Source organism: Rhineura floridana, chromosome 3 (assembly GCF_030035675.1).
Source record: "Rhineura floridana isolate rRhiFlo1 chromosome 3, rRhiFlo1.hap2, whole genome shotgun sequence".
Lineage (NCBI taxonomy): Eukaryota > Metazoa > Chordata > Lepidosauria > Squamata > Rhineuridae > Rhineura > Rhineura floridana.
In genome coordinates this window covers 270,983-293,915 of record NC_084482.1, presented here as the reverse complement: position 1 = coordinate 293,915, position 22,933 = coordinate 270,983, and the positions used below count along the sequence as shown (strand labels likewise).

At 44.0% G+C, this 22,933-nt stretch overlaps 1 protein-coding gene across 4 annotated transcripts in view; it reads left to right on the top strand.

The window, feature by feature from the left end:
* Positions 1-19,218, top strand: part of ANGPTL6 (angiopoietin like 6) — a 62,152-nt gene extending 42,934 nt beyond the window's left edge. For all 4 annotated transcript variants that reach the window (XM_061621645.1, XM_061621644.1, XM_061621643.1 and 1 more), the window contains 5 exons: positions 10,260-10,827; positions 13,604-13,787; positions 16,101-16,291; positions 17,742-18,012; positions 18,778-19,218. In XM_061621645.1, coding sequence (XP_061477629.1) covers positions 10,261-10,827; positions 13,604-13,787; positions 16,101-16,291; positions 17,742-18,012; positions 18,778-18,971 — 1,407 coding nt within the window. In that variant the 5' untranslated portion in view covers position 10,260 and the 3' untranslated portion in view covers positions 18,972-19,218. The remainder of the gene's footprint in view (positions 1-10,259; positions 10,828-13,603; positions 13,788-16,100; positions 16,292-17,741; positions 18,013-18,777) is intronic.
* Positions 19,219-22,933: the final 3,715 nt, after the last annotated feature.

Sequence of the window (22,933 nt, the reverse complement as noted above, 5' to 3'; positions counted from 1 at the left end):
GGCTCCATTCTCCATTCCAACTTCCTTCCTTCCAGACAGCTGTCTATCTGCAGACTCAGTTGAATCAAACCCCTCAGGGTGTCGGGGGGTGTTGAGCACGCCAGTTCATCCAAAACTTCTGGACTCAGTCCATTTCTATAGAAGTACATCAAGGCTGGGTCATTGTACTCTGTTTCTTGAGACAAAACGCGAAAAGCATTGGTGTATGCTCCCATGGATCCCTTTCCTTGTCTCAGGGTTCCTGGTTGGCGGGCCACCGTTTCCTTCCACTGGGGGTCCTGAAACATTTCCCCCATCGCGTCCTTAAAGGCAGTATACTGTCACAGGACCAGATCACTGCAAATCAAATACGGGGTAGCCCATTTAGCCGCTTCCCCCTCCAGAAGACTGATAATGAATGCCACCTTCGCGTCATCGGTCGGGAACTCAGCTTGGCGCACCTACATGTACAACTCACATTGGGCTAGAAACGTAGCAAAGAGTTCACTCTGGCCCCTGTACCAAACGGGAAGCCCCACCGGGGTTTTTACAGGGGCTGCTGCCGCCCTGCACGGCACAGCTTGGACTTGGGCAATCAAGGCTTGAAGATTCTGGTTATCCGCTTGCAGGGCCTGCGTGGCGGCTCTGAGGTTCCGGTTCTCAGTTTGCAGGACTTGCGTAGTGGCTCTGAGGTTCTGGATCTTGGTGTACAAGGTTTCCATGGTTATGGGTCTTCCCCCTCTTGCTCCGTTCACGTCCGTGTCATCTGCCATGGGAACAGATTTGAGTAGGGATGGTGGCTGAGTCAAACTGTCCCATCCAGAGCTGGAACCACGAGATGGAGATGCGGGTGCAATTAAATCTTGCTGTATTAAAGTAATGGATACATCAAAGACATTGCGCTTCATATAGAAACCTGCCTTACTCACTAGAAATCCCTATCTGCACTCTAGACATGCTCTGCGGCGTGTAAAGGAAGTTGACTCAGCGACTCCCCTCTGTGAGCTACCAGCTTAAGTAGGGAACGTTTTTGATCGTAATCTCTGACTCCTTTGCAGATCCTGTCTCTGCCCTGTCCATTTCTTGTGGCGGTGACGGGCGCGAGGCAAAGGGGTGTGTGTTTCCAACGGCTCATTGGAAGACACCTGCTCTTGGGCTGCAGGCTCGAAATCAGGAAGGGGTGTCACGCTGGAAGCATCCTGGGAACTGCTTGGCAAGGGAGGAGTTGGCACAATGGGTCCTCGGGAACAACTGGGGGTGGCGCACTCTCCTCTTTGGAGCTGTCGCTACCCATGGGAACTGGCTGGAGTTCAGACTCACTGCCCCCCCAAGATCCCGAGCAGACTCAACAACTCCTGGGCTTCCCGAGCCTTCTGGCAGCTGAGGCTCCTGAAACTCATGCCTCTCCCCTCCCTGCTCCTTCAGGGAGAGCTGAGGCTCAACAGATGCTTGGAGACATAGGGACCCTGCTCCCAAAAAAGCAGAGGGACTAAGACCCCCTGGGCGACCACCCTCCTGGTGCTCATGGACATGACCGTAATATATTGTGTGACGTGCAAGTTCGATATTATTTATTAATCATAGAATCATAGAGTTGGAACGGGCCTTGTAGGCCATCGAGTCCAACCCCCTGCTCACAGCAGGAAATCCACAGCTAGAGCATCTCCTGCAGATAGCTGTCCAGCCTCTGCTTGAAGACATCCAGCGAAGGGGATCCCACCACCTCCCTAGGCAGTCGGTTCCATTGCCAAACTGCCCTTACTGTCAAGAAGTTCCTTCTAATGTCCAATCCGAATCTACGCTCCTGCAACTTAAAACCATTAGACCTAGTCCTACCCTCTGGGGCAGCAGTGAACAAATCTGTACCCTCCTCTATGTGACAGCCCTTCAGGTACTTAAAGAGTGCAATCATGTCACCCCTCAGCCTTCTCTTCACCAGACTGAAGATGCCAAGTTCCTTCAACCTTTCCTCATAAGACTTGTTCTCCATACCGGCTATCATCCTCGTCGCCCTCTTCTGAACCGCTCTAACTTGTCTATATCTTTCTTAAAATGAGGCGCCCAGAACTGAACGCAGTATTCCAGATGAGGCCTGACTAATGCAGAATATAGTGGGACTATTACTTCCCTCGACCTGGAAACTATAGCTCTGTTTATGCAGCCCAAAACCGCATTTGCCTTTTTTGCCACAGCATCACACTGCTGGGTCATGTTCAACTTGTGATCCACTACAATTCCAAGGTCCTTCTCACACGCACTACTGCTAAGCCGGGTATTTCCCACCCTGTACCCGTGCATTTTGTTTTTGTGGCCTAAATGCAGAATCCTGCATTTGTCTTTATTGAATGTCATTTTATTAATTTCAGCCCAATTTTCTAATCTATCCAGGTCCCTTTGGATTTTATTCCTGTCTTCCATTGTGTTAGCTATCCCTCCCAGTTTCGTATCATCCGCAAACTTCATAAGGCTTTCCTCCACCCCATCATCTAAGTCATTGATAAAAATGTTGAAGAGTATCAGCCCCAGGATAGAACCCTGTGGCACTCCACTTGAAACCTCCTTCCAGTCCGAAGCAGAGCCACCGACGACCACTCTTTGAGTATGGTTTTCCAACCAGTTGTGAATCCACCTGACAGTATTTCCATGTAGTCTGCATTTGACCAGTTTGCTAATCAAAAGGTTGTGGGTGACTTTGTCAAACGCTTTGCTGAAATCTAGATAGATGACATCTACAGCATTTCCACCATCTACTAAGCTAGTGACCCGATCAAAAAAAGAGATGAGATTAGTTTGACAGGATTTTTTCTTGACAAACCCATGCTGGTTCCTACTAATCACAGCATTGTCATCTAGATAGTTGCCAATGGACTCTTTTATTATCCGTTCTAATATCTTTCCCGGTATTGAAGTCAGACTGAACAGCCTGTAATTCCCCGGATCTTCTTTTTTACCCTTTTTAAAGAGTGGGATGATGTTTGCCTGTCTCCAATCCTCCGGCACCTCTCCCGTTCTCCAGGATTTCTCAAAGATTATGGCAAGAGGTTCCGAGAGTACATCAGCAAGTTCCTTCAATACTCTGGGATGCAGTTCATCAGGCCCTGGAGATTTGAACTCATTTAGGTTAACTAGGTATTTCCTGACTATCTCCTTATCAATCTTGAACTGCAATCCTGACCCCTTACTGAGATTGCTACCGATGCAAGGTTGCACACTGTTCCCTTTTTGGGAGAAAACAGAGGGAAAATAGGCGTTGAGCAGTTCTGCCTTTTCCTTGTTATCTGTCAACATTTTGCCATCCTCCTTGAGCAGCAGTCCCACCGTTTCCTTGGTCTTTCTCTTGCTTCGAACATATCTGAAAACCCCTTTTTCTTGTTCCTCGCTTCCCTCGCCAGCCTCAGCTCATTCTGGGTTTTAGCTTTCCTTACGCTATTCCTGCAAGCCCGAGCCGCTCGTCGGTACTCTTCCTTGGTGATGCGTCCTTCCTTCCATTCTTTATACATGCTCTTTTTTACTTTTACCTCCTCCACCAGTCTTCCGTGTAGCCACATTGGCTTTTTCCGATGTCTTCCGTTTTTCTTCCTCTTTGGAATTGTTTGCGATTGCGCTTTTTGTAATACGTTCTTCATGAACTCCCACATTTATTTATTTTATTTATATTTATTTGTTAAATTTCTATACCGCCTGACTAGCATAGCTCTCTGGGCGGTGTACAACAGAGAAATAATACAACAGAGAAATATAAATATACACAGTATATAAGTAGCCAAACAATAATAATAAACAACAAACTAATAAAAACATCTCAATAAATATACAATTAAGCAATCCCCACACACTTCACAACAGTGTCTAACAAAAATATGCTGTAGTCCAAATAACAGCAAAAATGAATCTCCAAAATTAAATCTTGACCCCAAAAACAGCTAAAAAACAACTAACCCCAGTAGTCTGTAGACATCCTGAGCAGCAGGTTCACGCGCACATACACACACACGGTCTCTGGCCCCTTCAGCAGTTGCTGCTTTTGTAGCTGGAGAGAGACAGGGCCCCACCCTTCCAGGCCAGGTGGAAATCAGCCAGAAATGCAGGGAGCAGGTCTTGCAGAAACTCACACAGGTAGAGCCCATTTCTTGGGCTCCTTTTTTCTTTAGTCTATCTAGCCATGGGATCCTACCCATCATTTCCCTGAGCTTGCTAAAATCGGCTTTCCTGAAATCCAAGATCCATATTTGACTATATTCTTCTTTGGCTTTCCCCAGAATCACGAATTCCAGCATTACATGGTCACTTTCCCCCAAGGTACCGACCGCTTTAATTCCCGTGACCAATTCGTCCGTGTTAGTTAAGATCAGGTCCAGGATTGCCGATCCCCTTGTTCTACTTTTTGAAAGAGGAAATTATCAGCAAGGCCCATCAGGAATCTGTTGAAGGCTTTGTGCTTCGCAGAGTTTGTCTCCCAGCAGATATCCGGGTAGTTGAAGTCCCCCATCACTACTACTTCTTGCCTCCTTGAGATTTCAGAGATTAGTTTGAGAAAGGCCTCGTCTACCACCTCTTCTTGGCCAGGGGGTCTGTAGTAGACACCTACTACCATGTCGGTTTTATTTGTTTCTCCATTTATTTTTACCCAAATGGTCTCTATCGGACCCCTTTGTTCGCTCTCTTGGATTTCCATAGAGGTGTATTTTGTCTTTGACGTATAACGCTACTCCCCCTCCTTTTCTGTTGCTTCTATTCTTTCTGTAGAGTTTATATCCTTGAATGGCTATATTCCAAACATGGGAGTCATCCCACCAAGTCTCTGTTATCGCTATGAAGTCATATTTGCCTTGATGCACTAAGACTTCAAGCTCCCCTTGCTTGTTTCTCAAGCTCCGCGCGTTGGTATATAGACACCAGAAGTCTCTTTTGTCCTGATTGGATTCCTCCATTAATATACCATGAGCTTTGCCGTGCATCCCTTTCTCTCTCCCAGTGTCTCCTGTATCCTTCAAATTGTTGCGTTTACAACCCGCTGTGTTTGGATCAGTATTTAAGCTATCATCTCCATCCCCCAGAGGCTTTAGTTTAAAGCCCTCTTGATGAGTTTTGCCATACTTCTGCCCAAGAGATTCTTCCCAGTCCTCGTGAGGTGCAGCCCATCTCTTGCCAACAGTCCCCCCTCCAAGAAGCTTAGACCATGGTCCCAGAATCCAAACCTCTCCCATCGACACCATCTGCGTACCCAGTCGTTGACCTGCAATATCTTCCTTTCCCTTTGTAGTCCTCTATCCTTCATGGGAAGAATTGATGAGAAGACCACCTGTGCCCCCAAATGCTTGACCTTCCTACCCAGAGCCTCATAGTCCGAGGTGATCTGTTCCAAGGTGTTTCTGGTCATGTCGTTCGTGCACACATGGATGAAGAGAAAGGGGTACCTATCTTGTTTCCCAATGAGCCTTGGCAGGTTGTCAGCAATGTCCTGGATGTGTGCCCCAGGGAGACAACAGACTTCCCGATTCATTTTGTCCGGCTGGCATACCGGTGCCTCTACCCCCCTGAGCAACGAGTCTCCAACCACCAGCACCCTCCTCTTTTTGCCGTGAGCGGTGGTTGCATCAGCTTCCTTCTTCTGGGGTGTGGAGTCTTCCTTTGCAGTCAGTGTCTCTTGATGCAGTTGAGTTTGTTGAGGCTCTTCAGAGGTGCTGTCTGCCGAGAGATGCTGAAAGCGATTTGTTAGTTGCAGCAGTTCTGAATCCCTCCTGTTTTTCCTTGCCCTTACAGTGACAGTCGTCCACGGGGATTTGTTGCTGTTGCAGTCCTCTTCTTCCTTGTCACTTTCTTCCTGTACTTTGTGTCACTCCCTAAATTCCTCTTGTGTTCTATCGAGGAAGTCCTCATCTTCTCTGATAAGTCGCAGGGTGTCTATGCGTTGCTGCAGCCCCCTGACTTTTTCTTCTAGGAGCGCCACCAATCTGCACTTGCTGCAAGTGTAATCGCATCTGGTTTCCGTTAAGAAGATGAACATAGCGCACACGTTGCAGGTGACAACAACTGCTTGATCCCCCTCCATTTTATGTTTGTTGTTTCCTATTTCTGTTGTCAGCTTGCAGTCTTGATGTTCCTGTTAAGGAGATGTTCCACACTCCTGTTAAGTGTGTTTAGGATTACACTGATGGCATTCCCAAATATGTACTTTCACAGACTTTGGTTTTCCATAACACAATGTTTGTCCAAGCCTCCACACTTGGGGGGGCACTACTTGCACACCCCTTCCATAAGCACATCAAAGTTGGATACACAACTGAACCAAGACCCAGACAACAGGGCACTCAAAACAAAAAGGTAATTACAGTGGCTGAGTAGATCTTGTACAGTGGTTATACTGACTGGGCAGCCACTGTCCTTCATATTTTACAAAATACTTTTTCCTATACAAGGATTAAATTTCTGTGTATAAAAAAGTAATATATGAAGTGGTCTCAACAGTGAGAAAAGTAAACAAGTGAATGGTGATCCAAATGTTTTTCATTCTCACGTTATGAAGCTAGCTGCCAGATGACGTATCACCTTCCCTACGCATGCAGCGTAGACTGAAAAAACAGCACCCAAGCCACCGTTCAATACGTGCACATGTTCTTTCCAACATGAATCTACAGATCTCAAAAAGTAATGTGTGACAAAGTCCTCAAACACCTTATAACATGCCTCAAACATGGTCTCTTGTTCTACCAGCATGCCTTCACACCATCACTTTGCCAAAACATAAGGATAGGTAAATTGCTTTTAGGGAGGTTCACAATTAAGATTTCCTATTTATTTAATCTAAAAATATTTTAAATACATAAAAACAGCCAGGGGAAGATATTGGAGAAATATAAAATAAATACAAATAAAAGGGGGGGGAGGTGAAGAGACCTTAAATGTGCTACTCACCATCTCTCAGCCTATCCTCCACTCAGGATGAAAACAACAGAGTACCATGACCACCCCCAGGAAGAAGGGCACACTTAAAATGTAGAGGAAAAAATCATCTACAACAATAGTGTGAAATCAAATACTTATTGGGACACAGTATGAAGAAATATTTATATAAACATGACTCTCAAATATGTTTATGAATTACACAATCTGTAAATATATTTATAGTGCAATCCAATGTTTGTTTACTCAGTTTACTCAAACTGGGAAGTGTGCAGAGAACTACAGCTTCAAATGATAAGGAACTTGTTCTTTCAACTTGTTCTTTTAAGTTGAGACCTTATCCCAGTCTGAGTCTGTGTTGGAATTGCTTTTTAATATGTTTTTAAGCCTTTTATTTTTTAAACAAAGATATTTTTTAAAGCTTTTAAAAAACATTTTCAAAGATGTTTTAATATATTTTAAAGTCTGTTTTTTATGATGTTTTAAAGAGCTTTTAGTGCTTTTGTTTGCCGCCCTGGGCTCCTACTGGGAGGAAGGGCGGGATATAAATCAAATAATAAATAAATAAACTTCTTTCACCCAACCCAAAATTCAGAATCTTGCCTCTTTAGGCTGTTTTCCAACTGTTTATTCTTACTTTATGGTCATTGGATTTTAAAGGGATTTTTTTCTTATTGTAAGTTGCCTTGGTTTCCACCTCACAGGGTTGTTGGAAAGACTACACACACACACACACACACACACACACACACACACACACACACTGCAGATGTATAAATACATACAGCCCATATACAAATTTATTGTCAAACCAGTTGGTCATTGCAGAAAAATCAGTATTAGTTGAAAAAAAATCAGTATTAGTTTCCTACAGAAAACTGTAATACTTGCTTTAAAATAGGACTGGAGGGAACAGAAAGAGTTACAACACAAACACAATTCTTTTTTACATTCACTCAAAAGTCCCATTAATTTACAGCACATTCATAACCATGTCTACTCAAAAGTAAGTCCTATTGAATTCAATGGGATTTACTCTGGGCATATGGGATTAGCATCCTTTAACCCCCCCAAAGCAAGTATTGGGAAGGTTTTGAAAACACTGCCCAGGATCTCAAATGTATATACTTACCCAATTTATGAGATTTTCAGATAAACGGGGGGGGGATGATGACAATTTTCTGGCATTGCAATGAGGTTTTCTAGACACTGCCCAGGTCAACCAAACTGGCTTCACACTGATTGGCTGCAATCCTGAACGGGCGGGGTTAGACTGAGCTACGAAGTGCTATAAAGTACAAATTTGTTTTTTAAAAAAGATTTAACAGTTGGGGTGGCTGACATTTTTATGTATATCTTGAGAACCGGACCACCTAGAAACTTAATTTTTTAAAAATTAAAGCTGAGAATCCAGGCCACCTAAGGGGCTAACCGGGCGCTGGGTGGCATGCAAAGAATCTGGGTAAAACCTGGCTAACTGGGCAATATGGCAACCCTAAACCTGGGTCACCCCAGTCCTAGCCCAACACTCTTACCTCTATACCACACTGGCTTTCTCATTGCCTCCATACTTCCTTCCTGACCCTCTTGTTCCTACCTGAAGCCTTATTCTCCCCCTTACCATGTTTCCCTGCTACTTTCTCTTCCCTTGGCTGTACTCCAACCTTTCTTCTACCTCGACTTCCCAAGTTTGCTCCTTTCTTTCCTATGCTACCTAATAACATCTCTCCGGGGAGCATAATAAGCTTCTCTCAGGGGTGGATTTAAACCCGCATACCTAATACCAGTGTTACTAGGCAAATGGTTCTTTTACTGCTACAGAATTGGCTTGTTACTGTATTTATTTATTTATTTATTTATTGTATTTGTATACCGCCCCATAGCCAAAGCTCTCTAGGTGGTTTACAATAACTAAAAACATTAAAAACAAATATACAAATTTAAAATCTGGGAAGCTGGGCCTGACAACCAAGAGGTCTTCTGTATCTTTACAAGTTGTGCAAGGGGATGGAAGAATTCCACCTTGTGCTTCTTCCCATTACAGTGTTGCAAGAACACCTACACTTGGCTGACTTTCTCTTCTAAAGATACAGGATCAGTGTCAGGCCCTCAGCCTGGCAACCCTAATGTTATGTGAACCATGCAAATTAAAAGGAGATGTGAGTAGTACCAAACATACACTAAACCACCATATGGATGAGCCCAGAATGAAGGCCTTTGGGACTGCAAAGTCAGATTTTGGGACTGATACAGAGGAATTCCTAGTGAATAGTGTGTTTCCGTGTGCATATCTTCTGCTCTCTGCATGGAGAACAGCAGTGTGGGATAGAAGAGTCCTCTTGATATGGAAAAGTTAACTGTTTCACAATTATTTTTGCTTGCTTGCTTGGTTAAAATGCACGCACACACACAGTTCCCCTTTAAGTTAAAAATAGCACATCAGGGAGAAATATTAGTTTACTAGTGCTGTTAATTTTTTTATTTTTAAAAATGCATGTCACATTCGCATTCTGAGAGGGTAAAGTGTAGTATTCTCTCACCTCAGAATTTCACCACCTCATTCTGTTGCATGGGTAGACCAGGCCTGAAGTCCAGACACAATCCTCATTCCTTGACAGTTATCTCCTATGGAATATCCACATATGCTAGATTTGTTCTCAGGGGTAAAATTAAGCAGAACCATGAAGATCAGGAGTGTATTTATTATAATCCTTTCAATTCCCTGGTGCTAAAGCGATTAATTTCAGTGCTGAGGCTATTGGTTCGGTACTACGTAGGTCCTCCAGAGATATATTTTTTTAATTTAATTTTTTTTGTATGTATTTAATTTGTATACCACTTTATATTTCAAAAAATATAGGAGTCCTTGTTTCTTTATTCTCTCCCCCTCCCTTATTTTTGAAAGATTTTACACATAAACAAACACAAGTGAGGACTGCAATCATGTCACAATAATCCAAAATACATTATAGCATATTTCAATATTTCTCCAGTCTTATATGTAAAGAAAATACTACTCAACAGCCAAATATAAAAGAAAAAATACCACTGTTTTTAACTGTGCATACACAGTCTAAGTTGATAACACAACCATTCATGAATGCCAAATAAGAAGAAGTTTATCTGGAGGTTTTACATTGTTATCTCTCCTATTAATATAAGTGATAAATTCAGACCATTCCCCCCCCCAAATAATCTTTTTTTTGTTTGGCCTTGATGAACTTTCAGCTCATTGCGATAATCTTTTCAGCTATTGCGATCAACCATACTTTTTGAAACCAATATGTTAAATTAGCCCCTTTGCATGTCTTTCCAATGTTTGGTGATTGTTAGGAGTCCTTGTTTCTGATCCATCTTGTTACTCTTTCTCCCAATAGCATGAAGCCTCAGTACATGGTGGTGCTGTTGCTGAGTTTGGCCAGGCCAGTTCTGTCAGGTCCTGAACCACTCACTGGGCCAAGGTGCACCTATACCTTCATCTTGCCACAACAGAAGTTCACAGGGGCTGTGTGCTGGAACAGTGTTCACCCTCTGCCAGCGCCCCTGTGCCTCAATCGTAGTGAGGTGGAGGAGCTCCGTTTCCAGCTGGGCCGGCAGCAGGCTCAAATGGATGAGCTGCGTCGACTGGTGGAAGTGGATAGGTCAGTGGTGAGTGAAGTCAAGGCGCTGCGCAAGGAAAGCCGCAATGTCAACGCCCGTGTCACCCAACTATATAATCAGCTGCTTCATGAGATCCTCCAGCGACGAGAGCGGCCAGTACAAACTTCCCAGCTCGAAGGGCAAGTGGCCAATGCCTCTGCTGAGGCCTTGCGCGTAGCTGCCAATTATCGCCAGCTGGAAGGCAAGTATCTTGCCTTGGCAGCCCTGGTCAACAACCAGAGTGCCCTCATCAGCCGACTGGAGAGAGACTGCCAGCAAGAAACAAGGGGCAGAGTGCACCCCCAGGTACTATTCAGAGGGAACTGGGACACGGGCTGGATGGGAGATCAACAGGGTGGAAAGGGGAAATGCAGTTGGTGTGGGCCCCTGTGTAAAGAGTCCTCTGGTGGGGGGCCCTCCTCTTTCAGTGGGCTCTGGCAGGCTTACCTGGTTGTGGGGGCAATGTCCCAAGCAATGCTGATCATTTGGATCTAGCCATCCTTTTCATTTCCACAATGCCCCAGAGTAGGGTTGCCAGGTCGATTGCCTGAGACTGATCCTGTATCTTTAGGAGAAGAGAAAGTCAGCCAAGTGCAGGTGTGTTTGCAACTCTGCAATGGGAAAAACCACAAGGTGGAATTCTCCCTCCCCCTCCACAACTTTTAAAGATACAGAAGACCTCTTGGAGGCCAGGCCTGGCAACCAAGAGCTCTTCTGTATCTTTAAATGTTGTAGAGGGGGAGGGAGAATTCCACCTTGTGGTTTTTCTCATTACAGTTTTGCAAGAACACCTGCACTTGGCTGACTTTCTCTTCTCCTAAAGATACAGGATCAGTCTCAGGCCAAGACCCTGGCAACCCTACCCCAGAGTGATGCTAGGTCAGGAAGGAGTGTGGCAAATTTAAAGGGTCATTAGATCCACCCACCAGAGGGCCTAAGGCAGAGATCAACAATAGTGAGGTCCTAGAGCTGCCCAAGGATGCCAGGTGCTGATGCTGACCCTAGGGAAGAGGGAAGAAATGTGACTAAAACAATACCAGGAAGACATTGGCTGATGTTTTTTAAACCAAAGCTAGGCCCCCCACACCTTCCAAGAAGAAGCAATGTTCTGTCTCCAGGAAGCCCTACCCTCTAGTTCTCTTGCTGAGTGCCTCTGTCCGTTCTGTACCACTTCAAATTGTACATATGAGCTCACATGATAGAATGCTTCGCTAGCCAAAAAATTCCTTGTATATAGAAAAGAAGCTTGTTAGGGAAAAGTGTTCCAGCCTAGCTTCTTCCCTGTCATGCTAATTTTCTATATGTAAGTTTGTCTTTTTATACAGGAGCATTCCATCATATGAGCCCCAATCTGCTGCCTGATGTAGTACCACTTCAGTGAGAACTAGGCCTTAGTTTGGGGGTGAGCAACCTATGGACCTCCAGATGTTGTTGTACTCCAACTCCCATCAGCCTCAGCGTGCCCAGTGGATGATGGGAATTGTAGACCAGCAACATCTGGAGCACCACAGGCTCCCCATCCCTAATTAATTGATAAAGGAAAGGTATTCTATTTTTGCTCAGAACCAATATTTTTTTCCTCAAGGACTGACCCCTTCTGTGCAAAATAGATTCTGGGCCTGAGCCTTGATTGGTTCAAATTAAACCCTGTCTGGAAAAACCCTAAGGTTGCCCTCTTGCCACCCCACGCCACACCTGGACCTGATTTTACAGCAGCCTAATGGAGACAAAGTTTTCCATCATTTTATCTCTGTGTCTGCAAATGGTTCCTACATTTCTAGATGTCAGACAACTGTTGAAAACGCAGGAGACCTGACAGAGAAGAAGGTGCTAACTCTATCTCACTTCCAGTCTGCAATCAACTACTAATTGCCTCTTTATACCCTCCTCCAACCCCAACTGTGAATGCTGGGGGATCATTTTGTTTAGCACCCAGATCAAACTGTTCCTGTTTGCCCGCCTCCCCCCATGCCTACTCGACCGCTTCAACTTGCAGACCTTGCACTTTTACAAGTGCAATCGAACATTTGTTCCACTTGCAAGGAGTCAATCTTTTAGTGTGGTAGCACTCGAGTTCTAGAACTCCATCAGGCAGGCACCTTCACTGTAATGTTTCTGATGCCTACTTAAAATGTTTTAGTTTTGGCAAGCCTACCCAGACATGTAATCTTATTATGTATACTTGTTTTCAAAGTTTGTCAATTTTATCAGTATTTTTAATGAATATTTTATGTTAACCTGTTAAAGCTTTTTTTTTAAAAAAAATTAAGTGGTCTATAAATGTGGTTAAGTTTTAAAAAATGATGTTAATGGGGTTAGGACAAAATGCAGTCTCTATCCTGGGATGGCTCCTGGATTTTCTGGGAGCATATTTATCATACCTAGAATTACCCACCTTTTCTGGCTGTGCTCCTGTGCTTTGAAGAGCCACCTGAACATGCAAAAATGGAGCACCTGAAGCTTTCCCACCAGTTTAATCTCCTTGCTAAGAAAAGCTTTTATCTGCTTAATTTCTGTGTGGGCAGCTGCTGCTACAGGTATGGACTCAGGGCCAGACTGGGGAAAATTGGCAATCTTCTAGTGAAGATAGAAGTGGAGTGGCAGAAGTAGTCTGAACCTTCACTCACTACATGCCAAGGCATTTGGTTTCAGGCCAGTAAATGCATGTTCAACACACTACTTTCATCACACTTATTACATCTATTTCCACTCTTCATAGTACCACCACCCAGAATATAATTTGGAAGCAAGTATACTTAAGAGTCGATGTTCAAACACACAGCCATATTTCCATTTCTCCAGTCTGTCCTACACACCCATCCCCATCTTTCTTCTGCAAAACTGGAAGATTCACTTTGCTTTCTCCAACTGGGCCACACAACATGCAGGCCAGAGTGTGGCCTATTTGAGCTGCGATTCCATGTTTTTCCTGGGACTATTTTCCCCCTCATATAATAAAAGGGACCAAAATGTTGTACTCTAAATCTGGTGCTCCTCGTTGGGCTAAAGGATGCAGAAATATGAACTACATTTCTCCTCTCCTGTGGGTGTGGGATGAGTTTCCTCTCCTCTCTCTCCACAGCCACCCTTGGTGCCAGTAGTACCTCACAACCCTGTAAACGTTGTAAATGACAGCAGGGTCCATCTTGATGCCATCAATGACATCCAGCAAGACCAGACTGCACCTGCCGAGCACTGGCCACACAAGGCTCCGGTTCCACTGGATGGCACTGTCCAACCACCAGTTTTGCTCACCAGATCCGCAGGTGAGGGAGAGAACAAGGTGACCAGGAAGCACGCCTGCAGGAGGGTGGAAGGCTAAGCAAGGCAAGGGCAGCAGCAGCACCCTCTGCTGCCATGATTGGATGGGGATGGGGCCAAGTTCACACAAAGAACAGATGAGGTGGTAAAACGGCGCCTTCAGATGTTGGATTAATGCTCTTCCCCATAAAAAGCTTCGTGCACATAGAACACTAGATGTCAGGTAGTTCTCGCTAGCTTCCTCTTATGCTACTTTTGTACGTGCAGGGGATATAATATTTTTTTCATAGGAAAACATTCAAGCATGTGATTGCAATCCAGTTGTACAGCCTAGGAACAGCTTAACTACCTCTTCTGCTCCTTATATGAATTAGGCCCTCAAAGAAAGCAACTACACCCCAAGGATGCTTCAGCTTTAGCCATCTCACAGCACCGACATTTACCCAAAATTCAAATAGCAAGTGCTTCCTTTTATCTCACCCCCCCCAAATCTGGAGAATGTTGCTTTCCAAAACTCTGATGGCATTACATTCCAAAAACTGGAAAGATATTACCAGCTACCAGAAGTATCCCTTTGTCATCTCACTGAGGAAACATTTGACTGATCAGCCTAGACTCTAAGCAAACCATCAACCTAACAATAATTCTTCTCAGTGGATACTAGGATGGTCTAACATCCTTGACAAAAACAATGTTTTCCTCTGGAAAAGAAATACTCTTCACAATAGAGTGGCCTTGAGGATATCGAACCCTTTCCCAGCTTTTCTCCCATATTTGCCACGGGGGCCTCCAGCTCCTTCCCTGAGACATCTGTAGTCCAGAACCAAATAAAACTGGTGCGGGCTACACAAAGAAAGCCATCCCTCCTTCTCCCTTCATTCCGGAGCATCCAGTCCCCCGGCTTAGTACTGAAGTCTGGCTGAACATCAAACAGCAGTTGCTGGGGGAAGACTAGTTATTTACTATCAGACCTTTGTAGCTGACATGAACGATAAAAGAAGAATGCTGCCCCTCCCCAAACATAGAAGAGACCCCTGGTGTGGAAGAAATAGTCCAGCTGCCCTTCCCCGAATTCCTCCATTGCATAGAGGTTGTTGTGGGCTGTGCTCAGAGGTATTCTTCGCTGAAGAGATTGTTTTTCTTTAGAGGATGAGACAAATTCATTGGACAGGTCCATCCATATATATTAGCCACAACAGGCTGGAGGGAGGTGGTTGTACTCTGATCAGTGGATGCTGGGGCAAACAAAGGGACACGCATATTGCAGTATGCCCTGTGTATGACCTTCCCAACGCCTATGTCTAACTTCTGTTGGAGATAAGACCACTGGGCTAGATGGATCCTGGGTCTGATTCAGGAAGGTTCTTATGCTTTTCAAGTGATGTGGCCTCCTTAGGTGGAAGATTTTAGGCACTACTAAGGGTGACAGCGTGGGAAACCAATCAAGGGCATAAATCTGTTTAGAAGTTATCCTGTGCAAATTCCACTTAAATGAATGGGTCCTACACAGAAGCACCATAATGCTCTTGTGTACTCTTATTAAATGGAGTGAAGCTTGTGCAGGAAAACTTCCTTGTGGATTGCACCCCACATTAATTAGTGGAAGAGAATGCCACTTTTATTTTTCTGTTTACCTCAAGCATCCAATTGTCTTAAGCCACCCTGACTGTGCTCATGAGGAAAGCTTTTATTTTCCCTCTGGTGTTTCAAAGACTTCCCAGAGGTTTGTCTGATGAAGAGTTTCTATGAAACTCAAAAGCTCACATAGCCTTTCAGCAACCTAATGTGGCCAACAAAATACATATTCACCCTCCATCCCTCACATACACACACTTTGTTATTCTGATCCATTTTAATGTTATCTTAACAATAAACGTGAGGTAGATTAGCACTGACAGATGGTACTTTCAGGTGGGAGCTCAATGTTGCAAATGGGTTATTTAGATATTGCAGATAGGCTATTGGCAACAGGTTTTTTTTAAAACAAGCTGGCATTTTGATGTCAACAATGTTGTGTGGCCATTGCAGAAAACTTGTATGCATGAGGAGCACAGATCCCATAATAAACACTCATCTGCAAGTGTCCAGAGGGATCATCCAAGTAAACTTAATGGTTAAACAGGGATTTGAACCTGGGACTTGCCCATCCAATCCCAACTCTGTAGCCAGTATACTGAACTGCCTGTGCTACAGAACTAAGTGATAACCCCCAAACCATAACCTGTAATTCAGCTGTCCCCAGTCCTGAAAGCTATAGCTTGTCTCAAGACACTGTGTTATTCAATGCCTGCTAATTAACTTTACTCATCCTGGTACAGGGCCATGGTGTGACTGTCAAGCAGCTCAACAGGATGGGCAGTCCAGTGGCATCACCGTGCTGCAACCAATTGGTGCTCGGGGCATCATCCAGGCCTGGTGTGACCAGGAGTATGATGGGGGTGGTTGGACTATCATCCAGCGGCGGCAGGATGGGTCAGTCAACTTCTTTATCACCTGGCAGCACTATAAGGTATGAGGATGTGGCTCCGGGTGCCACATAAAGGGGACAGCAAGGAAGGTGAAAGGGGCCCAAGCTTGGAAGGGACGAGGTAGACAGACCTATGGGGTGCAGGGTGACTTGGAATTAGAACCAGAGTTCTGAAGGTCCATGGTTGGCCTGGAAATTATGGGCTGAAGTCACAGGTGGTGGTGGTGGTAGGGACCAGGTTCAGATATACTGTGCTTTCATGGGTGGTCAGCCTTCAATCCAGTTGCCACAAGTTGCATTGGCAGGAAGAATGTGGAGGTAGGACCACCTTTCCAGGTGTGCCATTTATAGCACACCTGTGGATCTGGCTTTCACACAAAGCAAGGCTTACTCTCCCATCTCATTATTCCGCATGTGCTATGCTTACTAAGCCAGATGGAGGTTGAAAACACACCAAGCAATAGACTGAAAACAGACAGCAGTGGATCATGGTCAAAATAAATGATGGGGACAGCCATGTTTGTTTATTCACATGCCAATTCCCTTCTTTTATTATGATGTGCATATGCACACCCTAAAGATGAAAATGTCTGATCCTTTGGAAATCTGCTGGCAAGCCTGATTATAAGTGGATCATAGAATGCTCTTATCAGGAGACCACTATATCAAGGGGTGAAAAGTAGAGAAAAGTTCCTAGGTTTTTTTATTTGCTTGTTTTTCCATAGGAGGGGACCAAACTGGGAGCTTATTCCAGAGGTATGGGCTGACTCTGATTCCAGGGTGTTGTGACATGGTCTGATGGGATATCACAGAGAAGGCAGCAAGGCAGGTCAGAGGTTGCAGGACCTCACATAGCTCTAAGTGAGCACTTGCTTCAACAAAAGTTGAAAGCAAATTGAGTCTTTTTAAGCACATGCCCCCAGACTCTCTCTCCCAGGCTCTGCCCCATTGTGGATAACTTCAGACTATAGCCTTAATGTTCTGGCCTGAAGATGGACACTCCTCCTCTGTTCCATAGCCTCCCTCTTGGTGCACTCTCTGTGCTGATAGACTGGTGAGGTGCAGTGGGAGGCGATGGGGTTCCTCAGTAGAAGGTCCCCATGAGGCACCTCTGGTCCTATAGATGTGGGACATTCTTCTGTGGGCTGATGTCCCACAGACTCAGAACCCTAACCCTTTGTCTGGTTCCTTAATGGGAGTCTATAACTATGATTCAGTCGTGATTGCTGCTGCACTCGGGTCATGATGCATAGCAGCTGACGGTGGGTGTTGAGTTTGCACAAGGTGTGTGTGTATGTTTTTGCTGATTTCCTACTACAAAGCGGTTCTGTATACCTCTGCAAGAGTGTTAACTGTGCTGTAGGCCCCTAAGTGGCAGGGGAAAGCAGGAGCTCTAGGTACTCATCCTTCTTCCCCATGGCAAGCGTCCAGTTTTCCCCTAGAGCTAATGCCAGCCTACTAATATCTTCCTTGCTGTGTCTTCCTGCCCCAGAATGGTTTTGGGAATTTGGACGGAGAGCACTGGCTAGGTCTGGAGCCCATTCACTGGTTGACTCGCCAGAGCTCATATGTGCTGCGAGTGTGGATGGAGGATTGGAGCGGGCGCCAGGCTTATGCTGAATATGATACCTTTGCCCTGGAGCCTGAGAGCGATTTCTACCGGTTGCGACTGGGACACTATCAAGGCAGCGCTGGGGACTCCCTGTCCTGGCACAATGGCCGACAATTCAGCACGCTTGACCATGACCATGATGCTTACTCAGGTAAGGGAGCACAAAGTATGGAAGAGAGACAGCTGTGAGGGAACACCAAGAGCTGGGCAGAAAGATATTCTTTCTTCATTATAGGTTTATCACTTGTTTCCTCCCAAAGAGCTCCGTTCAATAACCTGCTGAGGAAGGTCAGGTCATATAGTGACTGGCTCAAGTCAACCACTAAGATTTGCAGTGGAGGGATTTGAACCAAGGTCTTCCTGACACTGTAGCCACTCCACTGCTTTGGCATAGGGAAGGCTGTGGTTCAAGTGGGAGAGTACATGCTGTGCATATAAAAAGTCCCAGGTTCAATCCCTGGCATCTCCAAGTAGGGCTGGGAGATACCCGTCTGAAATCCTGGAGAGCTTCTGCCTGTCAGTTTAGATCAGGCAGGGGTGAGGAACTGGATCCAGTCAGTGGGCCAGATCCTGTGTTCCCCCACCCTTAGTGTGCCATTTTGACAGGCCCACCCACCTGTCAATCATCTTACAGCACTATGATGTCAGGTGACCCATTTTTCCTTTCTAGCACAGCAAGCCATGCTAGAAAGGTCAAGGCCAGCCAAGCCAGTCCTGAAGTTCCTGCCAATCAACTTACTCAAGCTCCATTTTCCGCAGGGGGAAGTTGCACTACTGAGTTCCCCATGTCAGTTGATCCCAGCGAGCTTGAAGTCAGCGCTTACCAACTTTCTGCTCTGGTCCCTATTCCTGATTTAATAGCATCTAAAGTTTGATGATAAATCAACTCTTCCCCACCCCTCTTCTTTTCCCACAGGCAATTGTGCCCACTTCCAGAAAGGTGGCTGGTGGTACAATATGTGTGCCCACTCCAATCTCAATGGCATCTGGTACAAGGGAGGGCACTATCGAAGCCGCTATCAGGATGGAGTCTACTGGGCAGAGTTTCATGGTGGTGCCTACTCGCTTCGCAAGGTGGCAATGATGATCCGGCCCTCACAAGACACTTAAGTTAAGCGAACGTTCATCTTATCTTCTAAGAGAGAACGCACTAACAGGCAAGCACCCTTCTTTCTATATTTTTCTTTTACTTGACTTAAATTGTTGCTGTTTAAAAGAGATTTGCCAGATTGATCGGTTTTTGACATCTCACTGGGGAGCCGTAACTTCTCTCTGCTACGCACTAATTAATAGCTTATCTCTGTTTTTGTTGCAAAAAGCTGTCCTGGATTTGCATTCTAAAGATACACACAGAAGAGGGATTTCTATTCCAGATTTTTATTTTGAAAAATATTATACTGTTTTGAGACTACTCTCTTTTTGGTCTATTTTATTTTGACGAATCTGTTTCTTGACGATTGCCATTAATTGCTTCGATCCTGGGAACTGCATTTTGTTTACTTAACTATTGGAGAGATAAGGCTGTCTGCTCTGTTTATACTGTGATGTCACCAAGTTTGGAGTATTAACCCAATTGTTGCTGAAATAAGAAGTGGTTTTCCTATATTTTTCTTTTAAAATGGCAATTAAGAAAGTGGCTGAGAATCTGGAAATAACTATGTTTCAGAGAATAATGAATGAGATTGAGATAACGAAAATTGAATTGAGTAAAATGAAGCAGGAGATTAAAGATATAAGGGTCCCGGTGAGAGAGGTGACCCTGGAAGGGGTCCCTGTGAGAGAGGAGACCCCGGAGATTGGAATAGGGGTCCCTGTGAGAGAGGAGACCCTGGAGACTGGAATAGGGGTCCCTGTGAGAGAGGAGATCCCGGAGATTGGAACAAACGTGGAACAGGAACAAGATTTGGAGTCTATGGACTTTAGAAATAAAATCTATTGTTTGGAACTCAATGTTATCTCTGAAGAAATTAATGAAGATTCTAGAGATAAAGTTATCAATGGCATGGATTATCTTCTGGACTGGAATGATGTGATGGAGTCCAATATAGAGAAAATCTATGGAATTAACTGCAGCCATGTGACAATGGAAAAACTTTTAAGAGATGACCCAGTGTATTTTGAAAAAAAGAACAGAGATATGATTTTACAGCAGTATTTCAGCAACTTATTCAGAATGGATGGCAAGAAAATATTTGGGATAGAGGTAATTCCCATCAGACTCTTATTATATGACTATGGCTTTGACAGCAAGATTATTATGGAATACTGATAATGGAAGATTGGATATTGAAATTACTGGACTTAACAAGACTACTGAAGATGGAAGATGGAAAATGGAACTAATAGAGATAATAGAACAATGGCTACTGAAATTACTGAACCTAACAGATTCTGATGTGATGGATTAATTGAAATGTTTATTTTGACTATGGTTATGACAATAAGATTATCATAATTAGTAATGAGATGGATTAATCGATATGCTTATCTGGAAAAAAAAATTGATAGATATATTTCTTAAAGAATTGAAACCTCTCTTTGACTTTTTGTGGAAAGAATAAAGTAATGTTTATGAGATTTGATGATTAAGTAAGATAACTACTGGAGGAAAGTGATTTTATAATATGACTTAAGAGACAGGATTGCTATATATTATAGACTTATAACTGATTTGATCTTTGACAAATGGGAAGTCAATATTTTACTCTTTATTTTTTATTTTTTATTTTTTTTTCTTCTTTTCTTTTTTTTCTTTTTGTTTAACTATTTTTGATTTTGTTTTTTGTCTTTGAATGTTTTATGATTTTGTCTTGTATGTTTTATGAAAATCTGAATAAAAATTATTGAAAAAAAAAAAAAAAACAAGACACTTAAGTTCTGCTCTGGGGAGTAAGAAAGGGCACACCATACCAAGGGCAAGTCCGGACATATTTAAAAACAGGAATTACTGAGCTCTGAAAATGAAAGCACACTTGCCATGTTCTTAGTCAGATGTACAGTCTTTTTCTCCAGGACTGACCTCAGGAGAAGCCCGTTCTGCTAGTGCCAGTTCCCAGCAGAAATTGTCTTGTGTTCATTGGCTGAGGGCTTGCAGCAAACCCACCCCTCTACATGCCCTGAAGCAGTTTTTCAGCTTTCAATTTTTTTTCAATCAAAACAATGAACTATGCATTTAAACCAACTAAGGTGCCAAATGATCTTTAAATGTACAAGCTGCACCTTAAACAGTTAAAAAGTAGCACCTTAAAGAATTTAGAAATCAGATTCCTGAAGCATGCTGGATGAGTCAAACTGAACAGGGAATCAGCACTTAATACAGAGGCGTGTGTGTTATTTTCAGTGGATGCTTCCAAATGGGTGTTGTGGGATGCACACTTCATGCTTGAAAAATGTTTACATCATCCAAATGACATCATTAATATTAAAATACCAGCCTGTACTTCCCCCCTTTTAATATGGGGGAGAGGGAGTAAAAAAAACCCTGTTGCCAACAGCCTGTTTGCATTATCTGCATGACCCATAAGCCCGTCTGGCCCAGTGCAAAAGCTGAGGGGCAATGGGGGGATGGGTTTACCCTGCAGGACAAAAATTATGATGGCTCATGTTTAAAGACTGCAATCTTATACCTACTTACCTGGGAGTAATCCTCACTGAAGTCAGTGGGTCTTACACACACAAGTATGGGATTGCACTGTAAGTTACATCTTCATTCTCTACAATGCATGTTGTTTCAGGTGTAACAACCCAATTTGTCGTGGCATGAGAAGCCTTAGGTTTGCATTCTCCCCATCCCCTTCACATGCAAAAAAGAGATTTAACCCTTTGGTTCTTAGTTAGCCGCAAACCATGGTTTGTTGCTGTGTTTGAAGCTTGCAAATGATAGTTTATTCAAACCATGGCTTCTTAACAATTCAAGATTATGTGGCTTGTTATGTGTGAACCAGGCCATATTCTCTCTCTGTCTCTCTCTCTCACACACAAACAACATATGAAAATGTTGAGACTGAGACACCCTGTAGTAGAAAACAACACTACAATTTTTTAAGGATCTCCACTTTAATACCAACAGAATCATCATGAGCGCTGCTGTGGCAGACAGCAGGGCAGATCTCCGGCTTGGCTCCAGCTCAGAGATCCTTGGGAGTAACATTGAATAAATTATTATAGGTGCTGAAGTGGTACAATGGAAGTATTTGTAGAAGCTTAATTGCTGTGTGAAGGGGGGCAGGGCAAGGAGGTGAAGCCCTGAGGATGACACCTGCCCTACAGACCAGAGATTCTCCACAGATGCTATGTACACATACTGCAGAGGTATACCGTTCCTGTGTATACTCTGCAGGTACATTGTTTCTGATAATCTCTTCTGGTCCAGACAGGCTTAAAGAGAGGACCTCCCTGCCCCATTTTCTTAGAAAACTGGGGCACAGCAGAGCAAAATAGGTGCTTCAATTTAACAAGGGTCTTGCACATGAGCCATAAAACAGCAACCAAATGGAGGCTATATGACACCCATTGACTTCTTTGTAAATATATTGTACTAGGCACAAGTTCAGGGTTGACCTTTGAGGGGATATGCATGGTAACATCTATACCCCACTAGATCTCTTTAATGGTTGGGGTGGTTCATATTCTGTACTCCACTTCCTCTCCTCTCCAAATAAGAATTCTTCTCCACAGAAAAAAAATCCTGGGCTCAAAATAAATCACACAAATCCCATACATGAAGACAAATGTCTTTATTTTGCGTAAGCCTGCTTTCTTCACGTGTTCAAGTTTTTCAACCCAAATTTTGAAATTCCCTGGCAAGGAAACACACATCCTGCCCTCAAAATAAAATATGCAAATCTATTAATTCATTCAAATTTGTTGGATTTGCTCATTTTGTTCATGTTAGCAGTTTCTCTAGATTGTGGATGTCCTTTGACTCTCCTGAGTACTCGTAACCATTTGCAGATATTCATGCCATCCATGGGTTGTACATGGGCTTCTGCAGCACAACCCAAACTGGATGAGGAATTATGTGCACAGTGATGGACAGTGCTATTTTCAGAAGGGCAGTTGGGGGAATGGGT